The following is a 17695-nucleotide window of genomic DNA, read 5'->3' as shown; positions in this document are numbered from 1 at the left end:
TGGATTGAAGGGGCGTGTCATTGCTCACCACTTCTGTCTGCTGCTCCACCCCTCATGATGCGCGCCACTATGATCGCTCCTGTGTGCTCGTCCATCTTTATGGTGGCACCCTGTGACACACATTAACAGTAACAATTAACTTTTCTGATTACATTGAAATATTAGGCTATACATCAGGACAATGTGGCCTACCTGTACATCTCAATCCTTATTTTTCTGTACATATGAAGCAAACAAATGATCTGAATATTAATGTGTATGTAACATACTAAGGTAGATATGTAAAATGTGCATGGGACTTTCTGTGACTGTCTGTGAACGCATGAAAGTAAGTTCTCTGTGACTGTGGACTGTCCACAGATGACACTTAAATAGCTAAACAGACAGGAATGCTAATGCATAAATTATATGCGCCACTAGCTTGCCAACAAAATGCCCACCGAGTGTCATCCCGCCGCCATACATTCTCATGCGCTGCCGTAACACAGACGTGCATGGCCAGACGCTCCCAGCATGGGCCGTCACCACACGCACAAACACATGGCGAAATTAGACAGCGAGACAAAGATGGCGAGATTCCTAGCAGGGCGCAGATCCATTCACGCACACAAACATGTCAGACAGCCAAATCTGTTTCTCTGTTTTCTGCATCAGTGTCTCTGTGGTTGTTATTACTTCTTAAGCATCCGTGAAACTGGACGAACGTGTGTATTAGATCCACCAGTTCAGTGAAAACTTCTCGTGCTTGCGTGCACATTCAGACTCTCGTTTCTTACGTCTGACAGGGTGAAAAACTGACCTTCCATTAACGCTGTTCCATTGGCATGTGAATGAGTTTCTCAGAATTTGACAACTCCAAGACACACAGCACCCACACATACACACAGTCTTTTATCTGAAATGCTCTCAAAGACATTTTGATGACTCAGTCACCTGTAATGCTTTTGGGATGTCATCATCGTGGCTAATATATCAGCTCAAGGTCTTCTCTGATGTGTTAAACATAGACAGTGTGATGAAAAGTGCAGCCCTTTGTTGCCGTTTCCTTCAGAAGTCTTTCAATATTACCTGGTGATCATATAATTGGTGTAATTTGCTGACCTGGAAGGACAAGAAGGCGACTGGCCCAAAGCTTTAGGTGGAGACAGAAACCAGCGATTAACTTAACTGGTTTGGCTCAACATGAGATGAAGCAGCGCTATTTATCACACACATGTCAGAGAGATAAAGAAGGAGAATAAGACTCCAGCTGTAAAATGTGAAAAGGTCCCTTAATAACCGGAATGACACAAATGTACAATTATGCATTTGACAGACACTTTTATTCAAAGCGACTTTCGGCACATTCAAGATATCCAAGGAACTGTACTATATCTGTTTGCTAAGATTGAACCCAGACTTGGCATTGCAAACTTTATGCTCTACCAGTTGAGTTACAAGAAACATTAACAGGAACATCAGCCAATTATTTTTTTAATGGACTGAACCTAAGTCTGGCCAGTTTATCTAAGAGTTTAAGACATTTTTCAACATGGTTATTACATCAATACAGAATATTGAGCCATGAAGTCAAACTGTTGAGAGTTGAGTGCGTAACGCATCTTGGATGCAAATACAACTTTCTTAGACACAAAAGCAGAGAACAAAACCAAGAAAAAGATTTTTGTTTCTCTGCTCATGTCTTGACGTCTAGTGAATTTATAATGACTAGTATCATTCTGCCAGAGCAGAAGCCACATACTATAAACAATCTCCTTTGAACCCTTATTAAAACTCTCCTACAAATCCATCTGTGGCCATTACAGTAGGGTTGCGAATTGGAATTCCAATTCTTGGTTGGAAAGGTTAGGAATCGGATACTTGATATAAAATTCAAATTTCAATTCCTGTTTGCACACTTTCTGTTTTGCTGACTTTATCGTTTTCAAACGATTTTCAAATCCAGCGTTTTAATGATTATTGAAATTCCGTGAACAAACAAACACACCACAACTCAAGAGTGACAAGCTGCAGCTGCAGGCCAACAGCGCAGCCAATCTTGATGGTAAGCGGGTCTTCCTATCCCTTGTCGGTTGACGCATGGGCGGGCAGTTTCTCTCGCCTTGCCGTGGGTGTACTTTTTCCGTGAGAAACAATTTCATGTTTGAAAAAAAAAATCGAAACTTTTACGAACCTTAGTGGTGTGTACAGAGCACAGATATACTGTGTAATACGGCCAACTCGTTTTTTTGTCAAGTGAAGCCAGCACGTTTAACATTGTAAAGAAGTCAGAATGCATGCAATAGCGTTAAATCACCCCTTCAAGACTTAAAAAGACTTAAGAAGTTTTGTGGTCCAGGGTCACATATACGGTATATCGTCACTGTCCTTCTGAAACGTTGGGTGTTTTTCAGGAAATGGAAAATGGAAATGAAATACTGTGTCTTCAAAGTTGACAAGCACTTTTTAATACTCGTTATTGGTTATGTTTTTGTGACAAACATGAAGGGTAGGTAATAATAATGATTTATGAAAAGAAAAGAAAGAGTTTCAAAGGACAGCAGCGATATGAACAAAAGTCAAAATATGCTCAGGGGTAATAAAATGTAACAAATCATGTTGGAAAATGTTTGTACATATCATCAAAATTAAGCAACATGTTATGAAAATTGAATAATTGTCTTAATCTTTCAAACAACTGAGAAGATCAGTGATCAAAATAGTTTTCCTGTAAATGCTGGAAAATACTGCTTCTCTTAAATACTTCCATGTATTGTGCATGTATTTTTCTATTTTTTATGGACATTAAAGTCATTATATTTAAATGTTGTGGTTTTGAAAACAGATGGACCGTAAGGTAATAATTATTTTTTTCTTAGCCGGCAAGTATTCAGTTAAGTGACTGGTGCTCATGAATATGTCAGTGTTTTTCGTTTTTGCCCTCAGACACGATAGACACCTGCTGATGAGCGGAGACTACGCTACGCTAGGCTGACTGACCAAACTCATCACGCAGAAACAATTTAACCATCAGGAACTCCACCTCTCTTAGTCATCCACACACAATCACACTTGCACGATCTGCCTTCATTCTCCCAGTAAGGTCACCCTTAACTGACAGCCAGAGGAAATTAGCATTTTCAACCTTTCCTTATTTCCTTTGCTGCGGAGGTCCGTCTGCCCATTAAAACATATTCTATATATAGACTTCATTGCACAAACCACGATCCCCTGAATGATTACTGTAGAGAGACAAAGCGAGAGAGGACTCCAACAAAAAGCAGAGAGGGAGGAAAATGAAGCGAGCTAAAACCAGAGGCCATGGCTTTCTAAATTACTCATCAGTAATGTGACCCACAGCTGCCAGTCGTGAAGGTGATCAGCTGCTTTTGTGGAGCCTGAGGAACATAAATGCTTATGACTGTTATTACTAGGCAGGCCAAAAGTCTGCACAGAGCTCAAGAGAGCCAGGGCAGTGGTCTTCTGAGACACTTCATCTGAATGACTGACAGATGCTGAAGCGTCAGGCAAACCTCACTCCTGCATTTGACTGTGTTATGACACGTGCATAGTCTTCACAGAAAAAGGATTAGATGAGGATTTAAAAGTTCATGTAAAGTGTGTGTGTTTACTGTGTACAAAAACACACAAACAAACAAACAAACATCAATCTATACATTTATGTGGAAAACTGGGAAAGAACGGCAAAAAGAAAAACGACGGATCCCAACGAAGTCATTAAGACAATAAAGTATAGAGGTCATTAGCTGCAGTTATCATTGTTCTGATTCATGCCACCTGCGAGTACACCACATTAAACGGTGATAATAGATCTTCTGATCATAAAAACACATGCAAACTTACATCCAAACTCAAAGTGCACTCATTAGTTGTGCAACGTAAAGCGGTTCAAATGTATTATACTGACCCCTTATTAACCTCCCAGTAAATGTGAATTACATGCATACACTACGAGTCAAAATGTTGCTTTAACCCCGCTGCCTTACCTTTCCATCATTAACAGGTATTATGTTTAAAAAGGAAAATTGGATCTCATTAAGATAATAACGGTTGAGGAATTCCAGGATGTGTGGTGAAAATGAAACAGGCCTTACACCAATGGAAATAATAAGAATGACAGGAAGGTAAATGGGAATGGGTGGCGGTAAATAGGTAATGACCTGAGGCTTGTGACAGAATGCTGGATACCGTCTTTCATGTCCCTTATCCTTTAAGGCTAGACATACTACAGGAAACACACCTACACATGTCCCAGAGTATCCAGTGTAAAGTAATACAAATGAAAGCACAAAACGGCTGCCAATTTGACCGTATCTTGAATGGGATTTTGCCGCAATAACATTTCATTTTGGGTGGAGTTGACACAACAAAAATAGAAATCCAGCAACAAACTTTCTTAATACACATGGGGTTTAGATGTTAGGTGTTTACTGCTCTTTACTGCATGTATGACGTACATAGAGGGGAATATATGTTTAGGCATAACATAGGTATCAAAGCCATCCATGTGTTTGGGGGAATATTGCCTGCGGTTTCACACACCGAACCGGCTCTAGTCTGCCTTTAAAGTGTTGCCTGTAATTATCCCAAGAAAACTTTCACCAGTCAGATCTTGTTCCTTCAGCTACATGAGGAAATGCCTTTACTAGACAAGCAGAAACCTCGCTAAACAAAGAGTGCAGTGTGTGTGATAATGCTTGTGCTCGTGCACCTCCTGTGCTCTCCGTAACAGGATACAGAGACAGAAACATGGATACTTGGGAAAATCAGAGCACATTATAAGGAGGAAGGAACGAAAGATTAGAAAAACAGCATGAGGTGAGGAAAGAGACTTAAACCCCACACTTACATGATGACCAGTGATAAAATCATAAAGCACATGTCTGTAGTAATAAATGTTTAAATGCGTGTGTGTGAATAGTATATAGAGTTAACAAAATTACTTCATATATACACTTTTACACAAAATAAAAGTAACATCTCTTGGTGTATTTTGAGAAATTAGTTATCTGTGAGCAAAAAAAAAAAATCAAGCTTCAGGACAAATTAAGAGAGCATTCCAAATTTTCATTCATTCAGCATTTCTAGATGCATTGTGGCCATTCCAGTCCAGTCCAGTGTCTGTTGGATTTCAACAAACCAGGAGCAACAATGTCATTCAACAGCAATGTGAAAGACTGACAGCATGACAAGACACACGAAGACTGATAATAATCAAAGCTATTAAAAATAATACTGTTTAAAAGTGAATATGAACTTGATTTTTTTATTCCCGCTCTTAAAGAATACAGAGCGTATTTTCTGTCATTTGCTGCAAATAAACAGAACAGAAACAGTATTCTTACTTGAAATTTGGGAGAAATATTGTTAGAAGTTCACAGAATTAGCCAAACATGACAATTTGACATAAATCATACCAAAAAACATTTTGAAATTGTCTATTCATTATTATTCAGTGGCGGTATTTCAAGAAGTTGTGGGACAGGTGCTGTTAGCTGTAGCACAGGGTGACTGACAGAAGAAGCAGCAAAGCCAACTGATGGCAAATAGGATGTACACACAACTGCTAAAATAAACATGTCTTTAACTCAATATTTACCAAAACATTTTTAAGAACATTCTATAAAAATCTTTGAACTCTGAAAACAGGAACATTGTATAAAGGAGGAACCTTTATTTGGCCAGTTATCAGTCAGTGATTGTAATCTCAATTTGGCTAAAAGATAGCGATCTGTCACTAATCTTAAAAAACCAAGTGACACACTAGGTCTCACGTCAAACTTAGCCTCAGATTCAGGGCCAGTACACATCAGTCCTGTTCACCGGAGAGAACGTTCTCTTCCATTTAGAGCCTCATGACTGAGCATTTAGGGTCATGATGTATTTTCTCCCGAGCACATGGATGTATGGGAAAACCACTAACATGTGTGCTCCTGTCTTTCAACCCAAAGAAATTTGTACCTCCGTTATGTTTAGAAAGTAACATTACGTTAGCTCAGTATTTTACGGTTAACGCAAACAGATTAATTTGTAATCTGTCTGTCCTTTATTTCAAAAGGAAAAAATGTGATTGTTACATTTACATTCATGCATTTGGACACTCCCTGGGCATCAAATCCATGCTCAGCTGAGCTAAAAGTCAAAATCGTGATCTTAAAATTAAGGCAGAAAGAGAAGCCATGTAATTATTTTGGGTAATTCATCATTTTGGCTCCCTGCATAAATCCAGTACACATTTCAATGTATATAATTCCTCATCATTATCACACACATGAGTCCTATTAATATCAAGAACCGCAAACATGGCAAGACATCAATTACACAATAAGGAAAATTAGCCTGCATCAAGACATATGTCAAAATCTACAATGGCGTCTTTAATAAGGCTAATTCCAAAACCGCTTGAGAGGAAACATTAATGAAACCTTGTGTCACCAACCAATGAGAGGTCACTGAGGAAATAAGAACAGTGTGAACTATTCCAGTACAGAATGTCTGCTGGCTACAATTGGTTTCCAGAGCTCAACATGACAAATCTAAGCACAGCCATTCAAAAACATTTTTTTCCTTAAAGTAATAAGTCTTGTTTTGGCTGCATAGTCTCAAAGACTTGGTCCTCAACCATTGTGTGGATCTCTCTGCCATGAAAAGTCAACAGCAATAAGCCAGGAAACAAAAGTTTTAGAACGTTCCACAGGTTTCCTTGACAAGTGTGTGAGGAGAATCTTGAAACATGAAAAACTCAGGTCATGTGTCTTGCGAAAACTCTCTAGCGTCTGACCAGCCCTCTTCTTGAACCATGGAAGTTCTCAAATTTGCAGGTTCAATCCAACAGCAGTAGTAGTTCACTTCAAAATTTGCCCTCATTTACTTTTTTATTCCTCCTATGGAAAGTCAACGGAGGCACATTTTGAAGTGAACTACTCCTTTTTGTTTATACGTAAACTATAAAGACATGAAGACCTCGGTGGCTACAGAAATTCCATAAGCACCCAAACTATTGTTACAAATGTTTTTTACTTTATTTATTGCCAAAGAGACAAGAATATAGAAGAGCGATTATGTAGAGCGATACTTCATATTAACATGCCTGAATTCTATTCACAGATGCCGGAATGAGACTCAACACAAAAGTGGAGACTTTTTATCAGACAATAATATGTATCGGTCGATAGAAAGATATTTCACACTTTAGGCAGATAGTTTAAAACAAGCTTATGATCATGGCCAATATATCCTGTCAATCAAAAGAAGATATCAAGCAGATACCCCTCTGAATAATCAGCTGCCGTATCGGTGTAGAATTTAGTATTGGCGCATCCATACAAAAAAATCATGTTGAGGCAATACAAAAATAAAGAATCAATTGTAAAAGTCTCATAATGACGTGCAGGATGTCATTAACTAAAATCAATTAATTGGAAGCACATTGCACAGCATTCACAAAGATTTTAATAGACAGGCACAACTAATCTATCATAAATCATTTAGAATATGCATGTTAAATGTAGAGTCTTTAAACATGATTCCAAATGATAAATTTAAGAAAAGAATAGTCAGAGAAGTCATTTACATCTGGTCAGTGATGAAAATGTACTAGGGCTTAGATTAAGGCAGGATTTAGTTAATTCAGGGCATTTAAGTGTTTTTTACAAACTAACCTTACTGTACTTGTGTGCATTTTGAGACAATCGAACTAATGTACTTTGAGATATGTCAGTTCAAGCTGTAATATTTATTTTAGTCCAGGCCTAGTCTTAAGCCCTGTATTGGAATCCACTCCTTAATGTATGTTTCTCTTTATTCATCTTGTATTTGTTATTGCCGATAAATTATCAATCATTTCTTCTGGTTCAACTTCTTCAGCTGCATGCAGATCAGAGTTAAAATACAGTTATCTTTCTGTCATGATCATTCACTTACTGCTATTAGCAAAACATTGTTGATGTAGGTACAGTGTGTCGATACATTATTTATGAATCTGTAAATTATACAAAATTAAATTAAACCAAATTAAAAATGAAAACAAAAGTATATTGCTTGAATCAGACTGCTGTCTGAATGCTTTCTATCTCGAGATCTGTTAGATTGGCAATTAAGAACATTTTTTATTAAATAAAAAATATACCAGTAAGGTTTGAAGGTTAAAAAAATCATTAACCAGTGTAATGTAGGCTTGGTACATGATTTTAAGGGGAAGAAAGAACTAACAGTTCCCTTGTTTTAACTTTTTTAATAAAAGCAGTTGTCCACTTTTTGCCTTTTGTCTTTAGATAATATTTAGATCATGTATATCGGGTAATATAGCGACTATCGGCTTCTAATGTATTATTGGTTATTGCCTGAAATTGACTATTTATTAAATCTAGAACTTTGCTATGTTTGTACGAGACAATATGATTATTACTGAAAAACAGCACTGACATTGACCTTAAAGTGGCCATATCTCAGACGGTTTCTGTATATCTCATGTTAATCTTGAGTACTTACAGAATAGTATCTCACCCTTCAAATATCCACAGAGTCTTTAAATTGATCACATTTATAAAAGACAGATACAGCTGTTCGATTATTTCCGACGCGTGTGGGGGGAGGAAGGCGGAACTAAATCAAGTGCGCACAGATTGCCAAGAAAACACAGAATCACAGGTCTGTGATGCCCTTAGATATACCGGGTGTGCCTAGCCGTTCGTTGAAAGAACCCGCTCGTGATTGCAACTGTTTCCCACTAACAAGGAATTCCTGGTAGGTGCGGGTCAGAAGCCTTTGTACAACACCGCCAGTCGCTACTACCGATCGGATGGTTTAGCCAGGTCCTCGGATTGGTCAGTAAGACAACTTGGGGAATGTATTGAGCGCAGAAATACTACGTAATACGTCCAATTCGTTTTTTTATGTTTCCCATGTTAAGCATGCGAAGACAGCACGTTTAACATTGTAAAGAAGTCAGAATGCATGACACACTGTTGCATCACCCCTTTAAAAAGAAAACTACTAAGTACAAATAATAGGTGATAGGGTAAACCGGTAAAATAAGATTTGTCGCTTACAATATGACGCTTTGAAAAAGGCCACTTTATCACAAAACAAACTGTATACCTAAGGCTTCGAAGATGAAAGACTGTGTTGGCCAGACTCCAAATAAAATGTGCAATAATCACCTAGATGAACAGTTGCTCGCCAAACAACACAAGCCATGTGATGAAATGACACTCACACATACGCTACTGCCAAATCGCCCTGTTGGCAATCGCCTGCTCTGTCTACAATAGTTCTATAACTCAGTCTGAACTCTAAGTAGAACATACACACTTTATCTCTCCAACACACAGAGCCTTACGACTTCACTACAGACCTTTCAGTAACCTTATCCAAAACAACACATTCTTTCAATAAACTCCACCACTGAGCTCACTTCAGCTTCTGCTTCTGCCGCCCCACATGCACGCTGTTCCAAACCCAATTATTTCATCGTCTTGCCATTGCTGCTAATAAATCAGCAGGCTAAGGTTACCAAACAGAGGGGAGAGCATGTGAGCATTTGGGTTCCATCCCTAAAGTCTAAGGGCTTGAACCCCCTCTCTCGTCTCTCTCCTCATTACTCCCCTCACTAAAATACTGCATGATGTCATCGTCTGAAAAATGATAGCAATTAATCAGAGCTACTGAATCCTACCCATTCCACTAATCACAATTACACAAACGGATGAATCAACCTCGGACGCAGACGCGTGCAAACTACTGTACACAAGAGAGAGAGAGGGAGAGAGAAATTCGAGTAAATCTTTGCAGTTTTTTCGTTATAAGAGACGTATTGGCTGTCTGCACTTGACTGTATAAAATTGCATGTTTAAAACAGAAAAAAAATTATTTGCAATGAAATCCACAAAGCAAAGGCAGAGAGCTGACAGGTCGTACTGAAAACTGGTGAGATAAATGCCTTGGCATTTTTCTGTGAGAGGTTTTCTATATTTAAAAGGTAAATTGAGATGTTGTAAGGTCAGCCGGCATCTAAAATTGCTGAGGGCTTGAGCCATAGGTTGGACTGTACCTAACCCATGCCCTATAGTTTCAGTTATTAAAAGGAAATGAAAGATTTATTTTGCACTTCATTTTGGCTAGTAGAAAGTATGTATTCACTGAAAATTCTAACTACAAACCCATATGAAAAGTACATTCACTGCGGTAGTATCCGCTGTAGAATACATTATGAATTCAGTATTAACCAACCAGATGTTTTCAGGGGCAACAACAGACAAACGTTATGCGGCCCAAACTTAACTTCCGGTGGAGCTCCATAAAGAATCTATAACTGTTGAGTAGTTTAATTGAATACAATTAATATACAATAAATATTATTATCTTACGTTGCATATAAAAATAGTTTTGATATTACTAGCCACTGGCTAGACCGATATCCAAACAAAGAACGTAAGTTACCATCGGACCAGGCACGTGCGTCCGTCTTTACATACTAATGTTTTGAAACGAGACAGATTCAAACTTTTTTTGTACTTGCTCATTACCTCATTTTTGAAAAGTTACAGATTGCAGCTTTCACTATATAGAAAAACACCCTAAATATTTTACAGAACTTCTTTTTCTGTCCAACAATCTACAGTGTGGAAACATGTCTGTGCTCATTCACTGTCACTTTAAGGCACAAGAAAGAAAGCAAAGGTTGGTGATGAGCAAAATCTGTCCTGAATCAGACCACCAACGAGCACGGTGTTGTCCACAAAACCATCCAGCCAGTCATCATATTGAATTGAACGTGCTACTAAGTTGTGCTGACAGGGAAAGAGGACCAGTCACATACATCTGTAAGGCAACCGGAGAAATGCTGACCGCTAGTCAGACAGGAGGTGAGCGTGTAAGTGTGTGTCAGGTAATGTGGATTTGTGTTAACCTGGACGATACAGTATGTGGTCACAGAAACAGGATGATAAGGGTGCGCAGTGCCAAACATTTTGTGTTCATGTTCACAAGTGTGTGTGTGTCTGAATTATATCAGCACATGTGTCTGGCCTCGCGTACATGACGGCATGTGGAACTTTGCATGTGCATGTCTCATCGTGCGTGTGGGAGGGAAGAAGGTTAAGTTACTGAGCTCTCACCAAAGGCTCTTTATTCTTGACCAGTCTAATGATCTTGACAGAATCTTCTTCATCATCGATGTCATCTGGCAAAGGAGGAAGTTCTGGATCGTAACTCTTCCTGGCCACAATATCATGAACTGACAACAAACTCTGCGGAAAGAGATAAAGAAGTCGTACACATAAAAATCTACAAAAACAGACACATGCAGCAAGACAAACAGTAGTGACACAGTCAGTTGACTGATTTGGTGTAGCTGCTCGTGTTGGCTAATCATTTCAGTCTTGATACTCCGAGCATCTGCTCGAATCCTATAGTATAAATCACAGCGCTTTAAAGGTCTGCTTTAGATTACTACCTCCTACTGACAAATAAAGCTGCTTTTGAATTGATTACTCCTACTATTTCACTACAACCCTCTTTGGCAATGTTGTTTGTTACAGCGTCGCCAGCAGTGAAAAAGACTTGAATCAAAACCAAGTCAAAGCCCATTTTCAAATTGGTGTATGATTGGATCAGTGTTACGCGGACGATCGACTAGGATTTCTGGGTATTACGAGCGTCCCGCGGGAATGACAGGAACGCTTGTGCGCACACACCACAGCTTTGAGGACGCTAAAGTGGAGCGAGGATGCTCGGACATGCTGAAATCAATGAAGTTCTCAGTTGTTTTAGATATTTCGCACCTCTTCCTCTGGAAAAAATGGCGAGAGATGAGAGCTCTAGCGAGAGAATGACGGCATTCAGAGATTCACGCTTTTACGACGCCGTGTGTCGTATGCAGCTGGAAGCACTTCTTTATTCTGTCTTTTGCTCTTTTCTCCCTCACATTTCCAGAATAAAACCACCTTCCAGTTTTGTGCCACAGATAAAAAATGAGAAAGGGGAAGAAAAAAGGAGAAGAGACAAGACAGAGTGGAGGAGAAAAGTGTCTGTTTTATGACATGGGATCAAGCTCCAGAACAACACTCAACATGTGGCTAAAGCAGAACAGATGGGGAGAGTGAGAGAGAGAAACAAACAAAGAGAGAGAGAGTGAAAGAGAAGCATGTGTCTGCACCACAAACGTGTATTGAAGCATGTATCTGGTGTACATGGAAATAATTTTTACTTTTGGTTTGTTTAACCTTTAAGAATTAAGAATTCATAAAAACATCTAAAAAAAACATGTATAATAACATTTTTTTTATTAAAATTATTATTTTGTCATGAAAAAAAACATTTTTGCAAAATGATATTTTGTCTACTTAACTCATTTAAGACATTTAAGCACACCTTAAAAGATCAATAGTTTTTTTAAGGAATGAGAAACATTTCAGTCAAGTGTCCCAAAACGTTTGACCAGTAGTGTTATTTTATCAAAATGAATGTTCGGTGTGTCTTCAAAAGCATCTGGAATCTGATTTGGTTTACAAATGCTGCTTATTCAATAAATGAATCGCAGAACACCCGTGATGAACAAAAGCTAAAACCCAAGTGTGATTGGTCTACACACCTGCCAATAACCCAAAGCCGCTTTCTATTTCTAGAAATAGGGAATACATTATGAGATGTAAACAACTTAAAACAACTAGGAGGCCCGAAAAATCCTTTTACAACCCTGTGTTTGTGTGTTGTAGATTGCAAGATGAAAATGAAGAGCAGAGCGTACACTTCCCCTTTAGGGAACAATGTTCTTTGCCTTAACACTAAACACAGTTCTGCAGAATATAGTGAATGGTGCATTTGTTTTGAGGGAATCAAATTTTTTGCTGTCCAAGTGCCCCTCTAAAAGACCAACAGACACACAATGCCCGTGGCATACTGTTTTTACGTGTGCGCGAGCGAAACTGCCTTGCAAAGTATACTTCCTTCAAATCATACGTGTACACACAAGTTTTGACTCATGCGCATTACGGCCTATTGCAACACCTCTCCGGACCTAAAGGGTCAGGTTTTCTTCTACTACTTTGAACCGATGGTCCCAGGACACGGTTGCCACCTGGCAGTTAAACTAAATACTACAAGAAACGAAATGCGCCTGCACGACCTGCGCGTACTTTGTACGCAAGGTAACAAAATTCCGGCGGTGCGCATGCTATTCTGATGAGGAAATCACTGTAGTGTCCCTCGCAACACGTAATAAGGGAACTATACTTGAGCCTTAACACATAGATCTGGATTCATTCTCCATACTTCAAGACATATCTGAACAATTAAAAACACTTTGCAGAGAACAGCGTTACACTAACAACTAAACATACATGCCAGCATAAATTATTTTAGCATCAAAGCATTAAATGGCTGTAACCAACCCTGTTATTCTTTTACTCAAGAAACAAAACTTTTAAAACATTAAATTAAAAAGGCTTGAATTCAAACATTTTCTGGGAACATGGCAAAAAGCCTCTTGCATTGGCGTGAATAAGCAGCCATTCGCAAGACATATGGGCACAAAGATGACAAATGTTAAACCCTAAACCACCCCATTCACCGCCATGAAATATAAATATCTATATCCCTAATAAACTGAAGACTGGCATTCCATAAAGCTTTGAAATAGGGCTGCGTAGTGAAATCTGACTTTACCACTATGCGTTTACGGCAAGAATTATAACAGGAAAATTCTATCATTTCTCTACCTCCTAACTTTGATTAGCTCCATCCAAAAAAACTCTCTCTGGGTCCGACTGATGAAGAAGCATAATCGCTTCGCTCTGTTCCCACCATGTCTGTCTGGAGTCTAACAACCAAGTCTGAACACCAGCTCCACACGCAGGTACAAAGGCAGTTTTGTGGAGGTAAACCCTCTCTTGGGGATCAAGCAGCGGGGTCAGTATCAGGCCAGGTAGCAAAACAGTGAACCGGTGAACTCTGAGACAAAAGTAGTCACCCCTCTCTTCGGGTACTCTTGCCATGTGTGAGAGCATGTTAATAAGCTATACTGGGCCTCCTGCAATAACAAATTGCTGAACTTGTTCAAATAAAGTCTGGGAAATGTAACTGGCCGTACAGCTCTCATTAGGAAAGAGTTTGTCATCCGAAAAGTCATTAGTCAACCTGTTGAACTAACTACCCATACCTGCACACAATCTACAAAAGCCAATAGACTTCAATTGTCTTCGCAAACTGGCGAGGCGCTCATCTGCTTTTTCTCTTTCTCTCTTTTTTCTTACTGAGACCAAAGTCGTTTTTTTCTCCACGACGTGGTCGTCGTAATTGCCGCTTTCATCAATGTCAATATAAGTCTGTAAGCGGCCTAATATGAGTAAAATGTGTTTTTTCATGTGTGAATGATAAAGAGGGGAGGAGTAAGAAGATCGTTTAATAGGTTCTGATTTATGTCTGCTCGCAAGGAATGGATCATTTCAAAAATAATTGAGAGTGATACAGTTACTGTCGTACAGAGACACCATTCTAGTCCCCACAAGCCATCTGCTAGTGCTTTACTTATTCTGCCAATACACATCGACTTAAGGACAGAAAGGAGAAAAAGAAGTAAAGCAAGAGAGGGCAAAAGAAAGAAGGACAGAGAATTATGATGGCTTCTCAGACAAATTCAGATGAAAAGTGATATACACATCGACAAATATACCAATATACCAGTAAGTGTAGACAAATGTTTCTGAAATGCTGGTAGATTTTATTCGTAGAATTTTTGTTGTTGTTGTTGTTGTTAAGAAGACACTTTTAGTCAAAATGAAAAATAAGAAACGTCAAGCAATTATTTAAGATTGTGCTTAAAACGATGAATATGCAGATTAGGGCTGTCAAACGATTTATCGTGATTAATCACATCCAGAATGAAAGTTTGTGTTTACATAATACATGATTGTGGATATTTATTTTGTATGCATACATTTTTTAATTTTGTTTATTTCTGTATTAAGTTAATTTATAAAAAAATCTTTGGAGTATTTTTCATTTGTGGTTAAGAAGAACCATCTACAGGGAGGCTACTTTGAAAAACCTAAAATATAAGACAATTATAAACGACTGTATAATATATGTTTAGGGTCACTACACAATTTCTGTATTCCCATTTGGAAAATAAATCAAATAGAAAGTGTCCTAACTTTTGTTATCGTCGATGACAATGAAGAGTAGATGATATTGACAAGCTGGTGGCATGTTATGTCAACAGTTAGGTGTGTGCGTGTGTGTGAACCCTCACCTTTACATGTGGTTTGGACAGTAGTCTCACAAGCTCCCTGATCTCGCCACTTGCACCTCGTTCCTGAAGTTCCTCTGTCAGCTGATAAAATAAGACAACAAGAGATAAAGAATGAGAAATAAAAACCAGTGAGCAAGAGAAAACAAGCACTGATAACATCCACAAACACATGCATTGGTCATACAGCCATGAGCACACATATATTATGAATAATTGGATTATAAATGTCTCCCTTGAGGCAGGTAGCAGGTGGAGTGTGTGTGTGTGTGTGTTTAAGAGATTTATAAGTAGCCAAGCAGCACAGATGCAGACTAAATGAGGCATAGAGAGACACTGCAGTTTTTCTGAGCAGAGAAAGAGAGCCGAAGAGAGGTGTGCTCGTTCCCCAGACTCATTTGAAGTGTTACTCCTGGGCCACAACCTTAATACTGACCCCACTTGTTCTGGAATCGTGTGTGTGTGTGGAGTGAACGTGCTGAAATGCTGTAATCAGGGTTTAAGAAATCACCCCTTTAGGATACCAGTAGACTTTTCCACCGGTTGCCACCAGCCAAATGGGAGGTGAAGTTTAATTGAGTAATGGTGACAGTGACCCATAGTTTAAAAAACGTGTACAAGGAATACCACGCATCGTTGCTGATGTCATGTTAATAACCGGGTCACATATGGAGGTAAAGAGTACACACTGTTCTTTGGTCAGTCTTACAAGAGTGCATTTGGATTCAGTCCATTTAAAGAGATACTTCAGCAAAAAATGAAACATTCTGTCATAATATACTTTTTTTTCTGTTTTGTTCTGTTGAACACAAAATAATATGTTTTGAAGAATGTAGGACAGCAAACAGTTCTGGGGTAGTTTTATTCCAAAGTACGTTTACACACACAAGGAATTTGACTTGGCAACAGGAGCTTAGTGCAGAAAAAAGTGAACATGTGGTGCAAACATAGTGAAAATATACATTCAAAAAACAAGTGTACGGTGTTGTTTACAGACTAAACCTATTGTTTCTTACAATGTACAGTTTCCAGATTCAATGTGCAAGTGTGCAATGTGATGAACACATTACCATTGACTACCATTGTTATTTCCTACTATGGTAGTAAATGGGGGGGAGACCAAATCTGTCTGTTATACGCATTCTTCCAAACATCTTTCTCTCATACATATACAGATTTGGAACAACCTGAAGGTGAGTAAATGATGACAGCATTTACATTTTTGTGTGAAGTTTCCCTTTAAATCTGGGATTTTACTTCCAATGAAACCTGGAGTAAACAACGTTTTAGGATTTCCAAACAATTTAAAGTTAAACATATTTAAAAGGATAGTTCACCAAAAAAAATTAATTTCTGTTACTCCCTTACTCACCTTAGAGTTGTTCCAAATCTGTATACATGTTTTGTTGAACACAACAGAAGATATTTAGAATAATGTAGGAAGCCAAACCGTTGTGGGGTACCATTGACTTTCATTGACTTTCGTTTAGTTTCCAACTATGAAAGTCAATCGTGCCCCAAACCTGTTTGGTTACAAACACTCTTACAAATATCTTATTTTGTGTTCAGAGGAAAAATAAAATGTATACATGGTTAGAAACAACGTCAGGCTGAGTTGAATGATGACAGAATTATTATTTTTGGGTGAACGATACCTTTAGTGTACTAAAAACGGTGTGTAATCTTAATGTTAATGTGTGACACAGACAATGTTCTCAAATCAGGTAAGACTTTCTTACTTTTATTAAATCAAATAAGATCTTTGGAACATTTCTAAATCATGATTTTAGCATTGTTCATTACATGAAAGTCTTACTACCATTACATCTCATGTCAAGATTATTTCTTCCTATTGATATCATATGACATATTGATATGGATATATACGTCTCCAGCTTTTTTCTATAAGGAAATATTGCGACACAATTGAATCAATCTTTGAAATATGGAAACAATCTCCAGTTTCAGGAAACACCTCTGTAGCTCAGTGGTAAGAACATTGCGTTAACAACGCAAGGATGTGGGTTAGCTCACAGGGGATTGCAGATACCTATGTAAAATGTATAGGATAATGCAATGTAAATCGCTTTGGATTAAAGCGTCTGCCAAATGCCTAAATGTAAATGTAAATTAAACTTTTCTGCGAGTTGCTGTGTGCGGTAATTCAGCCTAGATGCTTGTTGTTTCATTGTGCAATATCTGCCAACTTGGGTAAGCCTATGGTGGACATCAGTGCTTTCAATGTCTAAATATACGAAGCGAAAATATATAAGATCAATCAATAATATAAGTCAATTATATTGAATAATCAATCTAAATCCCAACCACCAGCACAGACTAGCTTTTTCACATCACCAGTCCTCGTCTCGTTTAGACATTTGCACAAAACTTAAATGGTTACACGCAAACAATTTGGCGAACTCCTGTCTGCAAAGGGGAAATAAAAAA

The 17695-nt window shown here is 38.4% G+C and overlaps 1 protein-coding gene across 2 annotated transcripts in view; it reads right to left on the bottom strand.

Annotated features, from left to right (window-relative positions):
- mpp7a (MAGUK p55 scaffold protein 7a) overlaps window positions 1–17695 on the bottom strand; it is a 93177-nt gene that overhangs the window by 35176 nt on the left and 40306 nt on the right. For both annotated transcript variants that reach the window (XM_079475900.1, XM_079475901.1), the window contains exons 5-7: window positions 15251–15331; window positions 11118–11249; window positions 29–110 (exon numbers count right to left, since the gene is read on the bottom strand). In XM_079475900.1, coding sequence (XP_079332026.1) covers window positions 29–110; window positions 11118–11249; window positions 15251–15331 — 295 coding nt within the window. The remainder of the gene's footprint in view (window positions 1–28; window positions 111–11117; window positions 11250–15250; window positions 15332–17695) is intronic.

The sequence above is a fragment of the Barbatula barbatula genome (genome assembly GCF_947034865.1).
Source record: "Barbatula barbatula genome assembly, chromosome: 16".
NCBI classification, from domain to species: Eukaryota; Metazoa; Chordata; class Actinopteri; order Cypriniformes; family Nemacheilidae; genus Barbatula; species Barbatula barbatula.
The sequence above is the reverse complement of the archived record's forward strand: the minus strand, read 5'-3'. Positions and strand labels throughout refer to the sequence as shown.